General features: G+C 29.5%; 1 protein-coding gene across 3 annotated transcripts in view; it reads left to right on the top strand.

Moving 5' to 3' along the window:
- Positions 1-535: 535 nt before the first annotated feature.
- The window catches only part of LOC111614677 (roquin-2-like), a 40864-nt gene continuing 13411 nt past the window's right edge, over positions 536-27988 (top strand). For all 3 annotated transcript variants that reach the window (XM_023356044.1, XM_023356043.1, XM_023356042.1), the window contains exons 1-3: positions 536-967; positions 10437-10676; positions 21700-21875. In XM_023356044.1, coding sequence (XP_023211812.1) covers positions 619-967; positions 10437-10676; positions 21700-21875 — 765 coding nt within the window. In that variant the 5' untranslated portion in view covers positions 536-618. The remainder of the gene's footprint in view (positions 968-10436; positions 10677-21699; positions 21876-27988) is intronic.

Genomic DNA, 27988 nt, shown 5'->3' with positions numbered 1-27988 from the left:
TTTGTGAATTACTGTATAACATTCAATTCGTATTTGCTTGGTTCCCGGGAATCTAATTTTTATGTTTAATTTGTAATAATTTGATATATATGTGTATATTTGTATTTTAATCATTTTTATGGTTTTTTTTTTATTTAAAAAAAACCATTCAAGGATTTTGAATTTTATTCAGGATTAAATATTTTTCAAGACATCAAAGTCTCATCATTAAATTCATATTTTAAGAATATTAATGTTCTTAAAGTATGGGATATGATGATTTTGATTTAAGAATTATTAAATCCTTTAAAAAATTCAAAAGTGAAAAGGATTTCAAGAATTTTTACAAAAAATTTCAAAAATTTACAGTTAATCAATATTAATATATATAAAATTTTAATTAGTATTAATTTATAATTTCAGTTAAGCATAATTAAGCATAGTATTAATTTAATATATTACATTATTATTATTGTTATATTATATTGTTTCTTTGTTTTTGTTAATTTTTTATATTTAATATTAATTTAACACACAATTTTTCCCAAACAGAAAAATATATTATGAAGATAACTTTTAGTCATTCTGTGAAAACTAAAAAAATTATATTTAAAAGATGAGATACAAAAGAATTTAAAAATGCCAGTACAGTCTCCTCAATGGACAGAATTTCTTTCTTGTCCTATTTGTTATAATGAATTTGAAGTAAATTTACGACGGCCAATTAGTCTGGGATGTGGTCATACTATGTGCAAGAATTGTCTATCAAAACTTCAAAGAAAGCAATGTCCATTTGATCAAACAAATATTAGTACAGATATTAATCAACTTCCTGAGAATCATGCTCTTCTTCAACTTGTAGGAGGAAGTGTGCCAGAAAAAGTACCAAATGTTATTCCTTTTGTTCCAAAAGATGATGTTAAGCATTATCTTTCTGCAAAAAAATGTATTGAAGATTTAGCCCTTTATCTTAAAGTGACAACTCAAGGTAAGCAGCTTTTACTTCCTCAGAAATTTTTAATTATGTAATGAAAATATAAGGTTAATACTAAAATAATAATTTTATTTAATAATATATTATTATTATTAATTTTTAATAGGACAGATTTAAATTTCTGAAGGTGAAATAAAAATAAACAAAATGAATAATTTATTGGAGTACAGTAGAGCGTCGATTTTCCGAATCAATTGGGGACTGGGGTTGTCCGGATAACTGAAATTTCGGATAACTGATTAACGTACGAAAAAATAGTTTAACGTATCTGATGTCGAAATTTTTGTCCGTTGCGTGTCGCTTTGCGTTGAATTTTCGTCGATGTTAAGCCTAACAAAGACTATTGTATCGTTAAAAATTATTTTTTTATTTTGTACAAACAAAATAAATATTTTGAAAAATATAAAAATAATAAAAAATTATACTTCAGATGTTAATTTAGTATCAAAAACGTAAAATATTTGAGTAGCCCAAGACATAGCCAAAGATTGAAGCGCCACAGCATTGGCAAAAATTTAAATTTGCGGCAAAAATTTAAATTTGAATTCTTTCGGATGATTGACTTTCGGAAAATCGACGCTCTACTGTATTTATTTTTGGATTAAATGTTTTTTGAGTTTGTTTGGCTATATCATTTGAAACATTATAATTTTAATATAGTGATCATATGGTAAAGCCATATTTATTGATAGGACTTGGCTAATTAATTACATAGATATTATAATGGCCTTATAATTATTATAATTATATCTATTTGATTAGCTAACTGATAAATCTGGCTTTAACAGGTAATCATTAGAGTAATTTGGGCTTAGATGATTTATATGGCTGATAGTGTTTTTAAATTATAGTTATTATTCTACTAGCAGATAGGCCCAGTGTTGCTCGGTCAAAAAGTAATGATAGTGAAGATTAAGATTATTACGTTATAGTCAATCTTACCTGTTTTCAAAGAATGCAAGAATTAGGTCCCACTGTTTCCAGACTAATTAGAGAATTTTTAGATGGGTTAAAAAAATGTTCGATTTTCCACAAAAACGAAAAAACTGCATCTGTGCCTGTAAATCTTGCACATTGCTTTCTCTTAACACTTCCATTGTTAAAACTTTCATTGTTGACACTTCCATTGTTGATACTTCCATTGTTACTTAACACTTCCATTGTTGACAGTTCCATTCTTAACACTTCCATTGTTGATACTTCCATTGTTACTTAACACTTCCATTGTCAAAACCTTAATCCTGTCTCTCTTCCGAGGGGAGAATTTCGAAAAATCCCTTCTTAGTGTGTGTTTTCATGACGTACTCTAACTGTGTATTAAATTTCAACTTTCATCTCTTAACCATTTGGGCTCTGCACTTATTATTATCATTATCATTATCAACCCGTCTCAATTATATATTAGATTGATTTATACTATATTCCTGTGCTTTATAGCCCATGGGTGATAAATTGACTTAATGCCCATTGCAGGCCGTAAACTGAAAACAAAGTACTGCAATAAAGCAATACATCTTACTAAAATAATTTAAATTTTAATGTGCATGTTATTGCAAAAAACCTCAAAAATTGTCAAATCTAGCAACTATAATATGATAGTATCTGTAGTAGAAAGTTGTTGTTACTGGTACCAGGTATTTATATTGCACTTCATGCATTGTTTGCTTTTGGATATAACCTGAGTGCAGCTGAACCTTTATGAACTTAAATTATCTTTAATTTGAAGACACAGTCTGTCCAAAACCAGGAACCACCATTTATTTACTTCTAGTGTTCCAGAATACAAACATTTGATGACCTGACCTTTCTTTTTAGGCTGCGTGGCTTTCTCCTTTCTTCATCTTCGCAAAGATTCATCACCAGGAGAAAGCTAAGAAAATCTACATTTACCAGTGTCTTTTCCTCAGTAGATATAAAGCTCAAATATCTCTGAGTGGTGATCCACCAGTACCAATTTTAACTTTGTAATTTTAATTGGATATTTTTCTGTGTTTTTAAAGGATATTTTTTTAACTTGAACTTGATGGCCAAGTTCAAGTTAGATGGTAAAGTTTAACTTAATAACTTATTAACTTATTAATAACTTAATAACTTATTTTCATTAGACAAACTGACAAAAATGGCAATGTTTCAATTTATTTCTCATGGGCTGTAAAGGCAGGATTATGTTGTGAATTTTATACTAAAATGCAAATTTATCAAATTAAGTATAAAAAATGTATAAGGAATAATTTACATTTTAATTAATCATCACTTTGAAGCTTATTTGATGTAGATTTAGCTTGTTTGCAACTGTTTTACTGTTTAATTTTATTTAAAGTAACAGAAGTGAAAATTGCCCAATAGTAATTGCCCTCTTACCATAGTGATGCTTCTTCCTGCAATTCCTGTTATTGAATTTACACTCATCCAGGGTTTAAAAATGTTTATGAAAATAACATCTCAAGTTGACATTCTTTCATTGATTTATAATTTATTTCTTAATTTTATGTTATTAATGGAAAGATTACATTTTATTCAGGAGCAATGTTTCTTCTAATTTTTCATAAAGCTGTGCAGTGATGAAAGGCACATGATGAAAAAATTTTCAAACAAGAAGTCTGATATATGTTCATATGAACCTTTTTGCTTAGAATCACTTATACTATCATTTCTCAGAACATTCCTCCTGAATCACTTTCTATACAGAAATTATTTGGATCATCATGAATTGTTTTGCTTTATTACATACAAAACATATGTAATAAAGCAAAACAAATACTGGATTAAATGTTTTGTACGTAGATGTCCTGCTGTTGGTCATGTGCACAGGAAGTAAAAGCACTTGTGCACCTTTATAGAAATCAGTGCATGGCTGTGCAGACATGCATGCAGGTTAGAGGGAATATTCCTCAGAGGACTGACATCATTTCTTTTGAATAAAATGCTGCCTAACTGAAGAATTCTTACAGATAAGCAAGAAAGAACAAAAAAATTAAAATTTAAAGTTATTCATTCTTTAGAACAAGGAAAGATACCTAACTATGAAGAATATTTACACAAAAAATTTATATACCTATGGCTGGATTTCTAAATATGTGCAGTATGTCCTGGCCAAGAGTGACAGTTTTTGAGAGGCAGCAAAATTGGCAAGCATAGTATAAGAATGTTACAAGAAAAGTAAATAATTCCAAATATTGTAATACAGTAAAATCTCATTATTTTGAAACTCAAAGGACCAAAAAAAACACGACTTTGAATTATCCTGGTGTGAATTATCAAAACTTTTTTAAAATTAAATGTTTTTGTAATTCCTGAACAAAATTATGACTTTATCTTATATAATTTTACCAGTTTGGTTACAAATGCATTAATATTACAAGCTATTAGTAATTTAAGCTATTTTGAAAAACTGTCAGTTGGAGTATACTTAATGAAAACAAAACCACATTTAAAGGAAGACATGAAAATAATGTATGAAAGAAGCTTAAGTGCATAAATAAAATTACCTGTGAATTTCGTCTAGAGGACCAATAGCTATTTATGAAGATTTTACTGTCTTGAGTTCGAGATTACAAAAATCATGTGGTTGATGAAAAAAGTCTCTATTAATGGTTAAACCTATGTATGCATTCTATCCTGAATATGCATGTGTATTTAATGGACTTTGAAATTATTGAAACAATAGATTTTTGCAAAAAATGTCCAAAATAATTAAATGCCAAACATATTTCTTCCAAAAAAATGAAAAGAATTGTCTCTTCATTGGCAATGTATACAATGTCCAAATGACCTTGAATGGACATCCAATAAATCAATTTGTAATAGGTTAAACTGAAAACAAAATTGCCACTTGGACAAGGAAACTTTCTGTATAGACACATAATATGATGGAAGATTTTGAATTAAACAGTACTTCTGTAGGTTACCAGACCAGTAATAACTGAATTTCATTGTATGCGTATTTCAAATTATCCAAACTAAAATATTTGTATAATCCTATTCTTTTGGCCGCAGATTAGACTTGACTTTGAATTACATGATACTTTGAATTATCCAATATCAAAATAAAGAAATTTTACTGTATTTTTAATTAATTTATTCAGTAATCTACATAAATAAATAAAGATAATAGCTTAAATAATCTAATTACTTTATATATGTTAGGCTCAAAGACCGAAATTGCTCATTGAGTGAAAAAAAAATGACCACAATGCATTGTGGTCATTACAAAACGGCCACGAAGCGAAATTTACGTTGTGGCTGCTTGTAAAAATGGCCACAAAGCCAAATTCGCATCGTGGCATTTGTAAAAACAACCATGAAGCGAAATTTGTGTCATGACTATCATGATATTTGACCACTACACATTGTGGTGATTAAGAAAAGCCATAATGCATTCTGAACGTTAGCTGATGCAACCATGATACAGGATCATACGATGCACAGTGATTTGTAACTTTAAAATATGGATTATAGGCTTGAAAAATTTTTATTTACAATTTTTAATGCCAACCGACATTAGTTCTACAAGTTTTCCTAGAAATTTAATTTTCATACTTAAAAAAAATTTCAAAGGACTAAAATATATGGAGAAAAATACACATTTGTTTCTTTTGTTTTGCTAAAAAGTGCTAAAGGTCTAATTACATATACTTTTAGGTGCTTGATACACGATAAAATAAAAATCAGCTGTTAAAGTTAAAAACCACTGTGCAATGGATTTATTATGGTTAAAAGCCACCACATGTTCTGGATGTTAACTAATAATGAGCGATGATAAGAAAATAAAACTTTCTTTTCATTATGATTTATTTATCTTCAATCATCTTTTGAATGCAGGTAACAAAATTATTCATCATATACAGAAATATAACTTGGTTACTTTACAACAACATTTAATTATTCATGCATTTTATGTTCTTTGAGTGACATTTGCATTTTTATCAATACAGTATCTTTTACAGCGACACATTATAAACCCTTGCTTACTTCCAGATGTTAACATGGATGCTGAGCGAAGTGTTAATAAAGTTGAGGGTGTGTTCTGAATGTTAATAAAGTTACTGTAGAAATTGTAAATTCATTACGAGCATAAAGTCGATCGAGAAGACTTTCCTTGTTTCCTAACTGATAGAGACCTGATGGATTAATGCTCATAACAACAGCTAAAACATTTTTGGGAGCGGCATGTCCCCTATCAACATTAGGCACCCTAACTAAAACAATTGAACCAATTTCAGCTGCAGAAAATTACCCTAAATTGAGAAAACTCTCTAAGCTTGAGCTCAAGCTGAAATAAAAAAAATAAGATGAATGAGTCTATGACGCAAATTCCTGTACTATTATTGTGAAATAATAATCAGAACAATTCTTACTGTTTCTGAAAATTTTAATAACTAAAGTGTCTTAGGATTTTTAGGCTTTATCAGAGGTATTAATTTACATCTGATATGGAGAGTGCCAATGGCTCAATGGCATGAAGGTTGAGAAAAAAGAAATCCTACTTGGGTGTAACAGTAATACCTCTGTTTTCGTTGACTTCGGTTATCGTCGGTTTCGGATTTCGCCAATTGTTTTCGGATGGATTATTGACAAAAATCAAAGTATCACTGTACAGTGTACACCCATGTACCTTGCATCAATCTGCATTATTTCTTTAGCTTCTGTTGTCCCATCCTAAAACCCTCTAGCAATAGGGAAAAGCAGAATGGTTTTAGGCTAAAACTTTTTCTAGCAAAACTTGTGGAGTGATGAGTAATAGCATCAGAACACAGGGTAGTTTTACCCTAGATTTACCCTAAATATAACACTACCTGAAATATTATTCTGAGAGGTTGAAATTACTCTAGAAAAGGGTAATTACCCTAGAAATGGCAGCACTGGTCAAGAATGAACACAATACAAACTCCGCAAATGTTTGCAATGCGCCTGTTGACAAGTTACAACCTATCCTTTGTATCGTGTGGTTGCATCAGCTAATGTTCAGAACGCATTATGACTTTTCTTAATTACCACAACAGGTAGTGGTCAAATATCATGAAAGCCGCAACGTGAATTTCACTTTGTGGCTGTTTTTACAAACAGCCACGACACAAATTTTGCTTTGTGGCCATTTTGAAACAACCACAAAGTGAAATTTGAGCCTAACATATATATAGCTTTGATCATTTACAATTTAAACATACATAGATATGCATGATTTAATCTATACTACTATATAAAGAGAGAACATACTTTTCGTTTGTGACTACTAACCATGAAAACTACTGAACCAATTGTTACCAAATTTTAACTGTAGCATCTTTATGATCCCCGGAATGTTTACCACTAATCAAACCTACTGATTTTTATTTAATGAAATAAAACTGCAATGGATTTTTGTCTATTTCTCTCTCTCTTCACTAGATTACAACACATGAATTAGTACTTTCTTTCTGTAAGAAAAGTCTATTATTGTAGTTTACTATTATATTTGAAGAACTGACATTAAATTATGATTAGTTAATTAGCAAAATCTTTGAGGAATTAAAAAAGTGATGTCATCATGCTAGATGGCAATATGTGTACTTATGGTGGGTTTTCAAATCGTTATGCATTAATTTCTGCAGGTAATTGTACAAAATATTCGAAATAGTTATTGGATTTATCTCAAGTGAATATTTTTGAGATTGATTGATAAATAATGCCGAGAGCTGCGAGAGCAAGAATAGGAAGAAAAAGTTCTAGAGCTATTATTGTTCATAATTGTAGACAACATGAATCTACAGCAGAGCAGTCTCAAAGACTGGAAGAGCAAAGAATTTGTTCGGCTCAGAATCGAATGCATATAGCGAGGAATTTTTTAGGTTTCAAATCAGCTTTTGATTATCATCCTGAAAATGACAATTTGGATATGAAAGAGGTAAAATGATCAAAATATGTGATCATTGTTTTGCCAAAAAATGGTATGATGAAACTCCCGGACTTTGCTGTGCTTCAGGGAAAATTGTTCTTGAACAACTTAAAGAACCTCCTGATTTCACTAAAAATTTGATTTTAGGAACAGATCCTCTTTGTATACATTTCTTAGACAGTTCTAGACAGTACAACACTCTATTTCAAATGACATCATTTGGAGCCAAAGAAATAAGAGAAGGGAATTTCAATTTGCCTACTTTTAAAATCCAGGGTCAAGTTTATCATTTGATTGGCAGTTTACTTCCTGATCCAGAAGACACTCCTAAATTTTTACAGATCTATTTATTGTCTGAATCTGACCAGATATTAGCCCAATTGAATATAAACCCAACTTTGAAAAGGGAACTCATTGAAAGATTGCAGAAAATCATGCAAGGTAATAATAATCTTATTTAGGGTTTCAAAATTACAATGGGTTTCCACATACAATGTGGATTATCCACAAATAATTAATGAACAATTAGTTCAAATTATCAAAGTTCTATATGTATATAAGAACAGGTGAGGCTATGACAGGGGATGTTAGTTTTTAATTAAAGCAAAATGTACCATGTATTGATACATTAACCATACCATTTAGTGAAATGTATCATTTTGCATTTACTGAATTTAGTTCAATTTAATATAATATTTGATCAAATGATCATCATAATAAATCAGGCTATAAATTTGCTATTATTAATGATTAGATATTAAGTAATTTGGTATTAGCCAGTTTTGACTATAATTTTGGCTAGTTCTTTTCTTTCAGATGGTTCTAAATTATTTAATAAATTATTAAAAATTATAATTATTAATTTAGATAAGAGATGGCACCTAATGTCTACCTCTAATAACAAATTACTTAATATCTAATCATTAAAAATAGTAAATTTATGGCCCAATTTATTACAATGCTTGTTTGGTTGAATAGCAATGTATTGGGCTTCAGGAAGTTTATTAAATATAATATTTGTAATCAAAGTCCAAGTTAGTGTGTCTTGTCAGAATCATTTGTTTACATTAGAAAAGTGGCATTTGAGTCTGTGCCTATCTATAGTGGCAAAAGCATTAAATCTGATCATGTATAATGAGAAATTTTGTCTTATATTAAGAAGTTTTATGTAAATAAATTTATTTACTACCTTAATTTTTCCATTTATTTGCAATCAAATGATAAATATTATAGCAAATATTTTGTTGGCAAAACTAGTGTAACAATACAGGGTAATTGTTACACTGACTAGGTCTAGAACTGAAGATTGCATATCTGAGTAGCATAACCAATTCTTTTCTTCCAGTTTAATCAAAATTAATTAATTAAATGTTATTACTAATGAGATCCTGCACAATATGCAGAATGTATGGAGTCTGATTAAGATTGATATTTTCTTCCAGAAACATCTAAATTATTTAATTTAATCATAATTTATTTCTAATTATTAAATTTAATACAAGATGGCTCCTAATGCTTCCCTCTAGGGTTAAATNGAGTCTGATTAAGATTGATATTTTCTTCCAGAAACATCTAAATTATTTAATTTAATCATAATTTATTTCTAATTATTAAATTTAATACATGACATGTTCCAAAAGTAAGATACAACTGAAATAACAGAAAAAACACGCCTTTTTATCCAGAAAACAAATTTAATGAATTAATAATGTAATAATGTAAAATTTTATAGATCTTCCTCAGTTGCAAATTAGAATAACTTATGAAATCAAACAATTTAATGAAATCAAATGTATATCAGTTATATATCTGATTTCTTATTAAGTTATTCTAATTTTTAAGAAGATCTATAAAATAAACATTGAAACATTATTAATTCATTAAATATGTTTGCTAGATAAAAAGATGATTTTTTTATGTTATTTTGATTACCATCAACCAGTTTCTACATTTATTATTTGCTAAGATACAGTCTTTTATAACAACTTACTAACAAATTACATTAAAAAAATTAAATTAGCCAGTTGCAAGTACATAGTCTAAGCTATTTTTCTACTGTTACAATTTTTTTCTAAACACTTTTCTCAGCAGGAGTCAAGGGCAAAGTTCCTTTCTGAAAACAATTTTTCATGTTATGATTTGAAAAAGTTTGTGACCATATCTTTAACGTCATGATTATCTGAGAAGTGTAAACCACCAAGATGTTTCTTAAAGAGGACCAAAAAAAGGTAAAAATCAGAGTCTGCTATCTGCACTATAAGCAAGTTGTTGCACAATAATACACTCCCCATGCTGCACACCTGATGTCAGACTAGCTAAACAAAAGTATGACTGGAAAATAATGGACCAACCATTGCTTAGTCCAGATTTAGCATCCTCTGATTTTTACCTTTTTTGGACCTCTTTAAGAAAGTGCTTTTGGCTTACATTTTTTGTCTTCTAATAGGTACTTAAACATATTTAACTTTTCAATATATCTATTAATACTGTGATAATAGTTATTAATTTAATAATAAATTCCAAAAGTAAAGTATTATTAATTAGTTTCATATATAAAATGTAATTTTTTTACATTTTTTTTCTATTAAGGTTCAGCTAATGGAGGTAATCAGAGCAATTCTCTTAGTCGTCCAATGCAAAGAAAGTTGGTTACTCTTATTAATTGCCAACTTGTGGAAGAAGAAGGTAGAACACGTGCTATGCGTGCTGCTCGTTCTCTTGGCGAAAGATCTGTTACTGAACTTATTTTACAACATCAGAATCCTCAACAATTATCTGCTAATCTATGGGCTGCTGTTAGAGCAAGAGGATGTCAATTTCTTGGACCAGGTATAATATAGTATCACTTTATTAAATTCAAAGCTAAGTATTATTCTGAAAACTTTGGCTCAATATTTCATTTATTTAAGTCCACTTGACATCCATATATTCAGGATTATTCAGATGAGATAATGACAGGAGGATATAAAGAAATAAAATAATGATTAAGAAAACATTAAAGTTTGATTACCAGTTGTATTTAAATAGTAACTGCCCTCAAATAGCATCATGTCCTAACAGCTTGAAAGAATAATCATCCTCAAATGGTAATGGCTGTGTCTACTATTCAGGGATTTCCAAAAACTTAGGAAATAAATGTAAAATTAATAAATACTGTAAGCTGCAATAATAACTGTAACTTAAATATTGTATTTATTTAACAAACAAACTTAATGGAAAATGAAATAAGTAAAATGTACAATATACAGTNCAGAAGCTTAATTATTAATAAAAATAGGAAGGATGGGCAGTGTCGAGGACGACGACGTCGGTGGAAAGTGCGCCCAATAAATATAAACAGACCTTTGAACAATATAAAAGTAAAGTAAAAGTTACTTTGGTCATAAAAAGCAAATAAATAATTATGGTGTAGATCTAACAACACAAACGGTAATATTTTCTCCGATTTACTTCAAGAGTGCGCATGCGTAAAACAGTCTGTCTCGTACATCGTAAAAATGTTTGGTTCCTTACAGATACAGATACGGCCTTACGGTATTTTATAACTACTGCCATAAATACCAGCGTTGCAAACACTTACAAATACGGAGTTTTTAACCCAGCCTTAAATTGTTTGACTTTCTCTTAAGGCTTCTGTTTCAAACATGCCGTTTCACGTCATTCATTTATCGACAAAGTGCGTGACCCATTAATAATTAATAAACGCCCTAAATGAAAATTATTGTTCCTTCGTGGATTATAAAGATTTCAGTGAATATGTCTAAAAAAGAATCATTTTTAATTAGATGTGTTTTGGAATCGCATACATTGCCATCGTTATAATTACAATATATTCTAAAACTTTCAGCCCTGTGGGCACTAAGAGGTCCTCTTTCAGCAAGCTCATTATGAATTTGGCCAGGCCCACAAAGGGGCGGCCGGGTGGTGAGGGACGGGACCCGACATATCTGGACGGTCCCCCCGAATCATTCCTGAGAATTTTTCGAATCGTCCGCATTTGATCACGGGTCCACCAGAGCGGTAGGTTGCACCTATACCGTTCGGCCATCCGGCCGTGTTAATAATTACAATATTAAATACAGTATACACACAATATATTAAACCACGTTATTGGCTATTGCATCCTTAAAGCACGATAAGAAAATTCTAAATGATATACATACGCCTGTAATCAAAAAGTATCGGGAATGGTTCAATAAAACGCAAGATTTGAATTTATTCATCAAAATTTATTTCGTCCCCTTCAAAGTGATCTCCCTCCTACTGCAATGCACTTATGGCAACGCTTTTTTCGAATTCTAAAAACATGCTTTAATGTCGTGTTTGTGAAACCCCTTCGGGACTCGCAGCGAATTTTATTTTACATCAATCGACTCAAAACGGTGACCAAGAAACAGAAATTTTAGTCAAAGAAACGGAGAAAAGCGGTACCATGTCGGGTTAATATGGAGCTTACAGAACAGTATTTGTTGAATTTTTGACCAAAATTTCACCAGCAACGACGATCGAAGTAAACAATCAATACTACCTTAATTTTTGACTAACTTCGATTGTCTTATCGATCTTGTATCGACTTTCGAGCGTTACTCATTGTCCAGTTGTTTCACTATCAATAGCGTAGACCCAGATTTCGTCGCCCGTAGTAGTGCGTTTTAAGAACGATTCGCCTGGAGAAAGCATTTCCTTGGCCACTCGAACACGTTGTTCTTTTTGGAAAAAATTCAACGTTTCCGGGAAGATTCGAGAAACTAATTCGCCGCCAGCTCAAACGATCTTTTAAAATTGCTCGACGACAATCATTGAGCACAATAAGCCATAGTAAACTAGAAGGACAAAAGCCAAAAAATGCATAACTCAAAATGACTGTTACATGTTTATGAATTAAGAAACAACATTCCAGCGAGTCAATTGCTATCAATATTTTTTTAAAATACGCACCGTGGCTTTGTTAACCAACAAAAGAAAAGCATCCGTTTTATATATGGTTGAAAGTACAGTAGTGCCTCGTATAACGTACTTAATCCGTTCCAGGTGTACGTCCGTTAAGTGAAAAGTCCGTTATACGAAACGCATTTTCCCATAGAAATACATGTTAAAACGTAATTCGTTCCGCAGCATAAAATAACCGTATTGTACCATAACAAAAAAAATGAAAATGGAGCAGTCACCAATTATGCCGGGTAGTCAGATGTTGTGAGGAGGAGGTGGAGGTACACTTTCTTCACACATTCATACAGATACAGACTTTTTATACATTGCAGCGGGTCTTTTTTTTTTATTGTTTTTTAATCGGATTCAGATTCAGGAGAGGCTACCGGAACTTGCAGGGTCAACTTCTCTTGTTCCATCCTTTGTTTTTTGTCCGCTGGCTTCTTGAAAAACATGTCCAAGATGGTCTGTTTCTCTCTCTTCTTCAACACCTGTCGGAAATGACAGGCAAGGGTGTCATTGTAGAGATCATTGATACTGTTGGCCTCAGCTTTGTCTGGATAATGAGTGTTGGTAAACTCTTGAACCTCTCCCCATTCGACAAGGAAGCTTTTGTCAACTTTCACTTCTTCTGATGATTTCTTCTTTGTTTCAATTTAAATCACCTTTCTGTTTTTTTTTTAGAAGCCATGATTTGCATAACACTTGAATAAATGTAAATACCCTGCACTGAGGTGATGTATGTACGTAATAAACAAGGGAGTAATCCGAATGCCAACGGGAGCTCTGTACTTCAGATATACTAATAATATATTCTAATAATACTAATATATTATAAAAATAGCAGATTGTCATTGGCAACGACAAAAGAGTGGCAACATCATTCGCACTTGTTCGTAGAAAGTCCATTGGTCGCCTCACGTAACTGCCGAACGGAAAGTCCGTTGTCCGCAGCCAGTCCGTTGCTCGAGTCACGTAACGGCGAAACAGAAAGTCCGTTATTCGCAGCGTCCGTTATTCGAGGCGTACGTTATACGGGGCACCACTGTATAACGTTAGTGTCGTTTTCGGACTTGTTTCGGATAGTTGTTTCGCTCGCTGTTTTGAGTGTTTTTATCAAATATTAAGATGGATANGAATTGAAACGACACTTTGAAATGTTTTCCCGATGAAAATTAATAATAATGTAATAATAATAATAATAAGTTACAATAAAAATGATAAAATGTAAATTGAATTTTATTATAATGAGTTTGCTTGAATTTCATTTCTTCTGAGATCGCAGCAATGCTCGACGGGTAAGCTAGTATCTCATAAATTACGACTGGTTTTTAGGATTGCAAGATTGGCTTCAAGTTGCAGATTGAGATATTTATAAGACTCAAGGCTACTATGTCTGGGTGACTTCTATTTTTTGGGCCACTTGAAAAATAATTTGAGGTACATTTCAAAGAATTTTGCTTTACTTTTTATAAAATCTCTCTGGCAACCTATGAGGTTCTCATCAAACATATGCTGTTTATCTGCAGTTTATTTATATTATTATAATTAAATATCAATGAACAAAAATAGCATATTAAGCAAATGGAATATGGCTATGTATTCTATTTGTGTAATAAATTACTTTAGTTTCATGGCATTTGGCATATTGTACAGAAATATGTAAACCTTAAATAATTTGAATCTTGATAATTCAAAGTTGCAATTATTTTGTCCCTTGAATTTTGAACTAATGAGGATTTCCTATAGTAAGTTTTGTGATGATAAAAAATGCATAATTTTATATTTGATTTCTTTTAATACATTTAAATATTAAATATCAGATGCTAGCATAGCAGTGCACTCCACACTAGATTTATTCCAAATAGTTCATGGGGTACTAAAATTTTTAACAATTTTGATACTAATGCCAATTCCACTAAAATGTCTCAATTCTGATATGATTCCCAGTTTTGATTCTTTTCAAAAATATAGTTTGATATAATCTCAGAGCAGCAGCATAATAGCACTAGCCATGTAGTAATTAATACTTAAGGGTTATCAGGTCATTTTCATTCAAACATATCAAATGTCCAAATGATGCAAATTTATTTTGTTATTGTTTTTTATCTTGAAGTTGAATTGTTACATTAGAAATTAATGACATTTAACAGTATGTATACTAAACAGATTTGTTGTAAAATTTAACTTTATTTAAAAATCAATAGCAATTTTTGTTTGGTGTAATTACCCAGTAGATTACAAATTTTTGATGAAGATGCAATATCAAAATAAACATGGGGACAAAATATGCTGTATAAGTGTAGTAAAAGCATTTCAATAGTAAAATTTTAACAGCAATTTGGGCAGAACTGTAATTTATTTCTAATGTTATTGCTGACAGTATATTAAGAATGAGTTTAATTTATGCTGAATATAATCCCAAATAAGGTTTGGAATTTCAAATTTTTTTCTATGTACCAAAAACCTTTATAAATGCCAGACTTGGCAATATTTATAATTTATTAGTTCTATTAATCTATTGATTATTAGTTGATAGTCTGTGTTACTATTATTTCTTACCACAGTTTCAGGTTTCTGTGTCATATGTTGCACAGAATGCATTTGTTTAATTTTGTGTAATGATTAACTGGCAATGTGAAATAACTTTATTCTTTAATTATAACAATAAAAATTAATCTTTATAGTATAATAATACTTGATTTGTTAATGATCATAATATACTTGATAAAAACACTTTGTAAACACAACAATAAATTTATTAAAACAATACCACTTTAACCTGTGAATGAATCTCATAATTTAAACAATTTTAATTATTACCTGAAACAAAAAGTTAATTCTGTTGTTTAAAGTTAATTAAAGAATTAGAAATCATGATAAATTTCTCTCAATTCTGACACTGATTCTACTTACTGAAAAATGTTGAATTTTTCCAATTCTTGATACTGATTCCAATTAATCATCCCATCACTGTTTTACACTTTCATTTTTACACCAATTCAAAAATCTGTTTTAAAAATGTTTTTATGAAATTGAATACAACAAAATCAAATATACAGAATATTGTTTAAGACAACAATAAAATAAGATTTAAATGAAAATGTAGAAAAAAGTTAAACTGAATGAGCAATTATTGATTGTGACATTGTCATAATGCTGGGCTGCAAGTTTTAATCATATTTTTAATTTATTTAATTTAAAATATATGATCTCCCCTCAAATTAGTACTGTCTTGCCTCTGTACATTATGATTTTCCTTTAACAATAGAGTGATGCCAGTCATCTATCGAACACCTTTCAGAGGAAATTTTTGAATTGAAATGACATGACTTCTGGTTTGCAATGGAAGTTTGTCTATAATTAATTGAGGTATCCTCCCCTTAAGGTTTCCATATCTGGTCTTGTCTTTTATCTATCTAACACTGTTCTTGAGATTAAGGAAAGACAGACAGACAGACAGACAGATGGACTTACAATAGTGGGAATTTATAGATCTACAATTTTTTCAAATTGCAGCCCAATGAATTACAGTTTGTGTGACTTACAAGTTACAACCATCAAAAATAGTTTCAATCTGTCTCTGAATTAGTACATTTGATCTTTCACTTTCTGAAGAAAAGCTATTTTTATTGATAATGGTTTGCATTTAAGTGAATATAGAATAACATTAACATTATTGGTAAATACATTATCACTGACATTTTTTAATTGAAATCATATCTTCTCCAATCAAGTGCTGTGTATATTTCTTGTTTGCTTGTCAAAAATAAGCCAATAGCTGTAGATTAGCTGCAATTACAATTGAAAACTTGCTTGGGAAAATCAGTCACTGTTGGTATATTTTTTAATAGTAAAAGAAGATACATTTATTACTAATGTGATTAGCATTTTAAATCAGTGCTGAATATTGTCAGTTCATACAAATTTATTATACTAGATTTGAGTTTTCTGTAAGGAATCTTTTTAGAAAAAGTTTATTTGTAAAATATTGTTCTTCAGTTAAGAGTTTACATGATTCTTTAAAAAGAATTGATGACTCTACTTGGACAATTATATATTTGAAACCTCTGGTTTAGCAGATGAAACTTGTTTCATAGCTGATAAATCCTTTTAATGAAGAAACCTTAAAGCATTGCATTCATTTTGTACTTCATTACTGTTTCAAAACAGTTGAAGGTTTCACTGTGAGAAGTAATCAGTTCATAATTTTCTTTACAGTTATCCTTTTTTGAATATTTTCTATGATTTCTTGATCTATTAAACTTTGGAAATCCTAATCAGTATTTTGTTTTCTATATTGAAAGGAGACTTTATCTCTATCATTGTCAGTATAATATGTGTTTATTTATTTGACATGATAAATTTTTTTACATTTTGAATATCAGATAGAATACAATACTAAACATATTCATTACTATGATGATAGTTGATACGATGGTGATGAACAGACTGGAATGAACAGAATAACTGTTTGGACTGATTCAGTGAGTGGAAGGGACTTATGCAAGATTTAGATCATATTTCTTGAATGCACTGATTAGGTAATTGGCAGTTTGGATAATCAGGATTCAGATAATCAGTGTTCTACTGTAAAAGTTAGTTACATAATAACAGATATCAACTAAAGATGTTCAATATAAAATTAAATCTGAAGTTTTTATTGGATTATTTTGACTAGATAGAAATAAAAAAATTTCAGTTATGTACATATCAAAGCATTCAATGAAGATATGCTTTGAATATAACTGAGGTTGCCAACTCTCCCAGACTTGCTGGAAGATTCTAGGAATTTGGCAAAGATTTTAAAATTCTTAGACTTCCAATTTGATTCTTCATGCATTTATTCAACAAGATGATCAACTTTATGAATATACAGTATATTAAAACAGAGTAAAGTAGTATTTCCCAACCTTTTTTGTTCTATGCCCCACCTAATCCTTTCTAAAATTCCTATGCCTCCCTAACATATACAGCAGCTATATGGTTAAGTTAAACTCTGGACGAGCCCATTTTTGAATCCCCCATGGGGCATGGGTCCCACATTGGGAAACACTGGAGTAAAGAGTAAGTGGCAACATTTTAATATTGCTAAGAGTAAAAAATGTCAAATTTCCTGAATTTTTTTACTCCAATGTAATAGAAAATTCCTAGAATCAATTTTTTGGGAGTTGGCAAGCTTAATATAACTAAAGTAAATAGACATAATATATTAATAATTTTAATAATTAAATAATTTAGACTTAGACTAATTAATTTAGAAATTAACATAGGTAGAGTCTGCTTAGAATAAGTGCAAATCTGCAACTTTTATAAACCAGGAGGAGTTATTTCCATTTAATTATTCAGTTTCTGAAATAAATATCTATAAATTTATTTATAAAAATTTTAGAATCACTATACAATTATAGAGGTTAGGTCTTGTCTAACCAATAATCTAGAATAATAAACAAATTATAATGTGAAAACATTAAAAGTTTTTAATTAAACAAAGAACTTTTGTCTAGTAATCTTACTAGACAAAATTACTTTTGTTTTATTAATCTTATTCAATTAGAATTGAATCAGAAAGAAGTTCCAAAAGAATGTGGTCTAAATTTAAATTTAAACTTCATTAATTGAAGAAATCTAAGTAAAAGTGCTTTTATTTGTTTTTATTAAACATTTACTATTTAATGTTGCAATTTGCTTAATGTTCTAATAGTATGCAATGTATAGATAAATCACTTTACTCTGGAGATAATCTATTATCTATAGATTCTCCATTAGTATTCGCTCAACTAACTGTTATGCAGATATGTAGTAACAGCATATTTAATATGAAATCAAATATTTACTGGACTATATTTTTATTGATGTGAATAATTTAAATAATTTATTATTTGCTATCAGAATAGTTTTTCTCTCTATCATTAAGCAGACACTTTCTCCAAATGGTGAAGTTTAATTGTCTTGCCTCTGTACATTATGATTTTCCTTTAACAATAGAGTGATGCCAGTCATCTATCGAACACCTTTCAGAGGAAATTTTTGAATTGAAATGACATGACTTCTGGTTTGCAATGGAAGTTTGTCTATTGTTAATCTAGACCTCCTACTCTTAAGCTTTCCGTATCTGGTCTTGTCTTTTATCTATCTAACACTGTTCTTGAGATTAAGGAAAGACAGACAGACAGACAGACAGATGGACTTACAATAGTGGGAATTTATAGATCTACAATTTTTTCAAATTGCAGCCCAATGAATTACAGTTTGTGTGACTTACAAGTTACAACCATCAAAAATAGTTTCAATCTGTCTCTGAATTAGTACATTTGATCTTTCACTTTCTGAAGAAAAGCTATTTTTATTGATAATGGTTTGCATTTAAGTGAATATAGAATAACATTAACATTATTGGTAAATACATTATCACTGACATTTTTTAATTGAAATCATATCTTCTCCAATCAAGTGCTGTGTATATTTCTTGTTTGCTTGTCAAAAATAAGCCAATAGCTGTAGATTAGCTGCAATTACAATTGAAAACTTGCTTGGGAAAATCAGTCACTGTTGGTATATTTTTTAATAGTAAAAGAAGATACATTTATTACTAATGTGATTAGCATTTTAAATCAGTGCTGAATATTGTCAGTTCATACAAATTTATTATACTAGATTTGAGTTTTCTGTAAGGAATCTTTTTAGAAAAAGTTTATTTGTAAAATATTGTTCTTCAGTTAAGAGTTTACATGATTCTTTAAAAAGAATTGATGACTCTACTTGGACAATTATATATTTGAAACCTCTGGTTTAGCAGATGAAACTTGTTTCATAGCTGATAAATCCTTTTAATGAAGAAACCTTAAAGCATTGCATTCATTTTGTACTTCATTACTGTTTCAAAACAGTTGAAGGTTTCACTGTGAGAAGTAATCAGTTCATAATTTTCTTTACAGTTATCCTTTTTTGAATATTTTCTATGATTTCTTGATCTATTAAACTTTGGAAATCCTAATCAGTATTTTGTTTTCTATATTGAAAGGAGACTTTATCTCTATCATTGTCAGTATAATATGTGTTTATTTATTTGACATGATAAATTTTTTTACATTTTGAATATCAGATAGAATACAATACTAAACATATTCATTACTATGATGATAGTTGATACGATGGTGATGAACAGACTGGAATGAACAGAATAACTGTTTGGACTGATTCAGTGAGTGGAAGGGACTTATGCAAGATTTAGATCATATTTCTTGAATGCACTGATTAGGTAATTGGCAGTTTGGATAATCAGGATTCAGATAATCAGTGTTCTACTGTAAAAGTTAGTTACATAATAACAGATATCAACTAAAGATGTTCAATATAAAATTAAATCTGAAGTTTTTATTGGATTATTTTGACTAGATAGAAATAAAAAAATTTCAGTTATGTACATATCAAAGCATTCAATGAAGATATGCTTTGAATATAACTGAGGTTGCCAACTCTCCCAGACTTGCTGGAAGATTCTAGGAATTTGGCAAAGATTTTAAAATTCTTAGACTTCCAATTTGATTCTTCATGCATTTATTCAACAAGATGATCAACTTTATGAATATACAGTATATTAAAACAGAGTAAAGTAGTATTTCCCAACCTTTTTTGTTCTATGCCCCACCTAATCCTTTCTAAAATTCCTATGCCTCCCTAACATATACAGCAGCTATACGGTTAAGTTAAACTCTGGACGAGCCCATTTTTGAATCCCCCCATGGGGCATGGGTCCCACATTGGGAAACACTGGAGTAAAGAGTAAGTGGCAACATTTTAATATTGCTAAGAGTAAAAAATGTCAAATTTCCTGAATTTTTTTACTCCAATGTAATAGAAAATTCCTAGAATCAATTTTTTGGGAGTTGGCAAGCTTAATATAACTAAAGTAAATAGACATAATATATTAATAATTTTAATAATTAAATAATTTAGACTTAGACTAATTAATTTAGAAATAACATAGGTAGAGTCTGCTTAGAATAAGTGCAAATCTGCAACTTTTATAAACCAGGAGGAGTTATTTCCATTTAATTATTCAGTTTCTGAAATAAATATCTATAAATTTATTTATAAAAATTTTAGAATCACTATACAATTATAGAGGTTAGGTCTTGTCTAACCAATAATCTAGAATAATAAACAAATTATAATGTGAAAACATTAAAAGTTTTTAATTAAACAAAGAACTTTTGTCTAGTAATCTTACTAGACAAAATTACTTTTGTTTTATTAATCTTATTCAATTAGAATTGAATCAGAAAGAAGTTCCAAAAGAATGTGGTCTAAATTTAAATTTAAACTTCATTAATTGAAGAAATCTAAGTAAAAGTGCTTTTATTTGTTTTTATTAAACATTTACTATTTAATGTTGCAATTTGCTTAATGTTCTAATAGTATGCAATGTATAGATAAATCACTTTACTCTGGAGATAATCTATTATCTATAGATTCTCCATTAGTATTCGCTCAACTAACTGTTATGCAGATATGTAGTAACAGCATATTTAATATGAAATCAAATATTTACTGGACTATATTTTTATTGATGTGAATAATTTAAATAATTTATTATTTGCTATCAGAATAGTTTTTCTCTCTATCATTAAGCAGACACTTTCTCCAAATGGTGAAGTTTAATTTTTTAATTATTTTATTAAAATTATTAATGTATGATGTCACTGAATGCACATTCAAATCATAAATTTATATTTAGGCAAAGTATAATTCACAAATATTTGGTTTCATATTAAAATTGGTTAATGATATTTTATTGATGTATTTTAGTTTTGGCATATCATTTAACTCTTTTTATTTTATATTTTGTAATAAATTTTTTATTTTAATAGTTTATTTTTGCATTTACTATCCACTTTTTGAATGTAACACATTTTTATAGCTATGCAAGAAGAAGTATTAAAACTTGTACTTCTTGCTCTTGAAGATGGTTCAGCTCTATCAAGAAAAGTTTTGGTTATGTTTGTTGTTCAACGGTTAGCGCCACATTTTCCACAAGCATCCAAGACTAGTATTGGACATGTTGTTCAATTATTATATAGAGCATCCTGTTTTAAGGTAATTTTAAAATTATAATTAAAGGAAATAAAAATACAAATAATTAAGTAAAGAATACTATATTTTATATCAGCTGCAAGTTGGCAGAGTAATGAGCAGAGAAATATATAACATCTTAATTTGTTTAGTAGAAACTTTATAAGTTATGTATGGTATATAATGAATAAAGAACATAAAAAAATAATAAACAACGCTTTTTGCCCACAACTATAAATTAGACAGACTTAAATAACTTAATAAGTAGGGTATAACAATTTGATAAGCCCTGCAAATTGTTATACCCTATTTATTAGGTTATTTAAGTCTGTCTAACATAAAATAAACTTAACTTTGAGAACTTCAGATTTTAATTGATAAGGTTTAATAGTTTTTAGAAAGTTTAGTAGATCAGTTTTCAAAAATAAGTAAATATTTAAAACAAATTTTTCTTGTTTACATTTGTTTCAACCAGAATTGAAGAACTTATTTCCAAAGTGAGGTATCTCCAGGAAATACAAATTTTAAATAATTGCTTTAAATGTTAAGATAAAAAATTATTGGTACAGAGCTTTATTTTTATATTCTGAATATAGGTTTAACAGTGAAAAAAATCCTAAGGCAAAGGAAATTGTAGTTTTGGTACTTCAAATCATGGACTTACACCACTTTGGAACAAAATTGCAGCATTTAAATGGATAATGGATAATAAAAACAACAAATAGATGGTCAAAAACTTTCAATATATAAAAACAAAAGAGAATATACAAACTACGATACAAAACAAAAATGAAAATCACACGAACCTTGTTCATATGACTAAAGATAATAAAAAGAAAATGGTGTTTAAAAAACTATAATAGTTCCAAAAGAAAGAAAAAAACTTAATGCATGCATAAAGTTAATAAAAATCATTGTAATTGTTCTGTCACAGTACCTATTTAGAATCAGTCACTTTCTAAACAACAAAACACTTTTTGTAAAATGTCATTGCAGTATGGCCATCACTTATTCCCAGTTTATTTAAAAGTTTCTTCACATCATCTATTTTTTCCAGCTTAAGTTTATTTTCCAATAGTAACAAATCAACTAATAGATATGACCATTTTTTACCTCTTCTTAACATCATATGTTTGCACATCCCTGATCTATCATAATAGTGCTGTTTGCAACAAACATATTTAGAATTTATTCTAATTACTTTTATTTCAGATTTTAAAATCCATTTTTGACTTAATGTGTGAATGAATTGAAAGTTTCCAATTACCAAGTTGCCAGTCTTTACCAAGAACATGTATATGTCCTATATGCTCAAAAATTTTATTGTAGTCATCTGGTAAAAGAAGCAGTTCAGTTTTTATTAAAATTTTTTCCACTCTTCCGAAGGCCCTATATATAGTTAGATATCCAGTGACCCTGCACCGGATCTCTAATCTAAAAAATTACACTATATATATCTGAAAGTTTACTTAGCATTACTAATAATGTGTAATTTTTGTTTGTGCACTGCATCCATCACAAAACAAATTAATTTTCTTAATTTTTGGATTTTTCTTATGAAAATTTCTATAAAATAAGGACATGACCTCTTTCTAGCATAACAACTAAATACTTTTTGAACTTCTTTAGAAAATGTGGCCATTATTAAAGAAAAATTAAGAAAACAATCAAACACAATAGCACTTGCGCATCAGAAAGCAGTCATTACTGTGAAATAGTCATGTGACCAATATACACTTTGTAATTTGGCTGTTATGGAAATGTGACAGTTTGGAAATAAATATAAAATGAAAAATGTCACATTTGGAAAGAAAATCAATTTTTTGATACATTTTTCAACAGAAGAAACACCCATTTTGGAAAAAACAATATTGTAGCACTATAGAGAAGCATATTATCAATGTGTTGGTGCCAAGAACTAAAACAAAAATAAAAAATGGAGATACATCACTTTGAAAATAAACTCTTAAATTATATATTATGATGGTTTTGAGTATAAATGATATCATCAACTCACTTATATTTAATTATTAAAAGTTTGTGATCCTCTTTTAATGTGTAAATTCAATGTAAAAATTATAAAGTTCACCCTAATTTCAGCACTGGAGTAAAATCCTGACTTCCCTAAACCTGTTACCAACCCACAACGCGTGTAAGATATATACAGCAGGTGACAAACATTTTTGAACTATCTTGCAGTTCTTCCTCAGGTCAACTAGCTTAGGAATGCTCAGGAATGCTTCCGAACAGAGCGTATGGAATTCGACGTGATTGAATGTCATTTCAACGAAGTCAGTTTAGCTTGACATGCATAGTCATGAGCTGGTGGAGGTAGCCATGGGTCGGCATTTAATAGGGACTGCCAGGCCAGCAACAGCCCTCCTTTTGGTTGACACATGTGGCTACTTGGCTGGCTTTATAAGTGGCTATGTATTCTAGCCATTTAAGGTGGTCCTGGTGGCCACATGTGCCAGCCGGAAGGAGGAGCTAAATCTGTCGCTGGCCTGGCATTCCCTATTAGATGCTGACCCATGGCTACCTCCACCAGCTCATGACTGCACATGTCAAGCAAGACTGACTTCGTTGAAATGACATTCAATCCCGTTGAATTCCACATGCTTCGTTCAGAAACATTCCTAAGCTAGTTTAGTTGACCTGAGGAAGAACTGTGAGATAGTTTGAAAACGTTTGTCACCCGCTGTTTATATATTATATGCGTTGTGCGTTGGTAACAGGTTTAGGGAAGTCAGGGTAAAAATTATAATTCTAAAATTACAAAAAAGAAAAATTTATTAATTTTTGAAATATTTCCTTACATTTTGTTGAAATATTTTAATTATTATAGCTATGATTTTTATTTATTTAACTAGTTGATTAAAAAAACAAAAGTGAAAGTATTATTTTGAAAATTTTTCATAAATTTATATTAATTATAAAAAATTTGTGTACCTTTAAACTACAAAACAGTTTTTTTATTCATTTATTTAAATATTAATGTTTTTACATTCCATATTAAAAAAATTAACTAATTTTAGTCATATACTGCTTTAGAAAAACTATTTGATCTTCATTTGAAGACAACATAATTTTTTGTTTTTTTTTTCAAATTATTCATGCTTATTGTCCTTCAATTATGTAGATTAACTAGTGAATTTCTAAAGCCATGATTTCATATTTAACAGCTATATTTTTATTACTGTATTATTGTCACTGTTAGAAAGAGACACTTGAAATAATTAAAGGAGTCAGGACATTTATTTGGATTAAACGCTTCTTAGGATTTTCAATTTCATCTTCAAATCAAAATTCAATGTCCTGACAATTTGAGTGAAACAACTGTTTATAGATAACTTTTTGAATCTAATCAACCATCATTACAAATATGAACAAACATTTCTTTAACAAATTAATAGATATTTTAAAATTAACAGCACTTGAAGTAAATACAAAACTTATAATAAACATGAAATAATAATGTCCATTCATTAACTAAGAAACAAAAATAAAAAACAAAATACAAATTAAACTAAAATAAAAGACAGGTAACATAACTGAAAATGGCAAAAAAAACATAAAATAAGAATAAAAAAAGCAGTAAAAGAAAATGTTATTCAGTAGTATGCACAGACATTAAGATTGTTAAAATACATTTGTCAGTGAGGCCTACTACAGAAGTTTGTACTCTATAATCAATAGGATGACTCTCATGCCAAAATATTGTATAATAAAATAAAGACACTGAGTTCAGCGTTACATGCATATGTTTTTTATTGCAAGCACTTTCGACGAACTTATAGTCGTCGTCCTGAGGCGAATACAGAGGTTTACCGAAAAATTAAATGGAAATAATCCGATGTAGAATATTACGTATAAAATATAAATTGAAACTTTGTCAAAGCCATTAAGAACACGAAGCAAATATTCAAATATAATCTTCAAATATAATTCGAAAACCGAACAAGCTTTCCGTTTAATTTTTCGGTAAACCTCTGTATTCGCCTGAGGACGATGACTATAAGTTTGTTGAAAGTACTTGCAATAGAAAACATATGCATGTTACGCTGAACTCAGTGTCTTTATTTTATTATAGAAGTTTGTACAATATAAATAGCTGAAGACTTGGAGAGAAGCTTAATCTTGAGTTTTCAATGGCAGGTTTGTGATTGTAGGGAAGTCATACCCAAGGATCTAATTCATTTCCTTCTCTTCTTTAATTTATGATTGAAAGTTTGGCAGTAGTGATGGTCAACTCTTCAGCCATTCTAAGTGGCAAATATCTTGTATTTTTACTTTCCTGGCTATTATATATAACAGCTAGGAAAGTATGGTGATTGGTAAAAAAAAACCCTCAAAATTTTTACACTTTTGGGCTCAGGACACCTTGAAATGTTGAGAAATGCAAAAATTTTAGGGGCATTTACTGTATGTATGGATGTTTGTGTATTGGGAGCATGATTTTGTTCACCCTCTTCGAAGCTTAATATTATTATGCCTGTGCATTTCGTTGAAAATTTCTGAAATTTTGCAGGGAAGTTTGTTTATTAGGGGATTGATGCTATTAAATTTTGGTGGTTAAAGGTTGAGGGGTGGGGACATAATGAGGGTCATGTGTATCTCCAGTAGGGTCGGACTTAATGACAATTTTACTCATTATTAGTATTTACTATTTTCTTTATAAAACCCATGCCTACCATGAAAATTAAGCTTTTATAATAGTTAAAAATATAAAAAGTTTTTAATATAAAATATGATAACAGATGACATTACCAAATGTTGCCAGAAAAGTTAAGCTGCTCATTGCTGGATTTTTCATCAGAATCTTGGTAACCTTCCATTGAGGAGCAGTTTCTGTTTTGTGAAGATCTATTCTACTAGGACTGTAGATAATTTTCCATAAATTACTAATTTTAGTAATTTATGGAAAATTACTAAAATTTAAGTAGTTACATTACCTATCTGCCTTTAAGGTTAATTTTTATTTTGTTTTTTATTTTTGATTCTTAGTTTATGTATGGATAATATTATTTCATGTTTGTTATGATTTTTGTATTTATCTCAAGTATTGTTAATTTAAAAATATCTATCAGTTTTTTAAAGAAATGTTCATATTTGTAATGTTGGTTGGTTATGTTCAAAAATTTATGTAAGAACAGTTGTTCTATTTGAATTGTCAGAGCATTGAACATTGTTGATCTGAAGATGGGATTGAAGATCTCAAAGTGCTTAATCCAAATTAATATCATTACTCCTTTAACCCCTTTTGAGTTTTTTCTAATGTTTATACTTACAAAGTCATTTATTTCACATTTGATTATAGTTAATGTTAAATTAACATTGACAGTGACATAAGTAATAAAAATATGTATAAAATATGAACTCATGGTTTTAGAAATCTATTATGTAATATATACAAACTTCACCAAATAGACAACTGACAAGTCCATTATATTTAGTTAATCAAATTCAATACTAAAAATGTTATCTTAAGATTATAGTAACTAAACTTCTTTGTGAACAAGGTTTATATCTGTTATTGTTGAAACAACCATGAAATATATATAATTATTATTAATATAGTGATAGCAGTATTGCTTTTTCTTTATCTTGATGTTTTTTATAAGTAATTAATTTTACAAATTTTATAATAGTAAATACTAGAACTCTACAGCTTAGTTCAAGATAGTGTTTTAAGTTAAAAGTAATCTTAATTGTAAATAAATTTAAAATACAGTAGAACCCCTCTAATTCGTCACCATTGGGACTGGGGGTATGGTCGGAACGCAAGAAAGGTCGGATTATCAGAAAAAAGTAAAATAAACAATCTTCCCCTTTGTCCAGTCTTTGTAGCACTGCTAATTTTTCATTTAATGAAAGAGTAACGTGTTTACGTTTCACTCCTGACATGTTGAAAACACACACAAAACTGTACATGTACACACAATGTAAAACATATACTGTAACGAACACAGAAAAATGCTACGGACAGTGAGTCACCGATGAGTCGGGACAAGTTTCTCGACTCCGACCACGGTCGGATTAACCAGAGTGACGGACTAGCCGACGGCGGACTAGAGGGGTTCTACTGTATACTGTAAATTATGTATTATTTAAATTTATATATAAGTATATAAATTAAA

The sequence above is a fragment of the Centruroides sculpturatus genome, unplaced genomic scaffold (genome assembly GCF_000671375.1).
Source record: "Centruroides sculpturatus isolate CEXI.00-Female unplaced genomic scaffold, Cexi_2.0 scaffold2235, whole genome shotgun sequence".
In the NCBI taxonomy this organism is placed as follows: domain Eukaryota; kingdom Metazoa; phylum Arthropoda; class Arachnida; order Scorpiones; family Buthidae; genus Centruroides; species Centruroides sculpturatus.
Note: the sequence above shows the minus strand (reverse complement) of the source record. Positions and strands in the feature narration are given on the sequence as shown.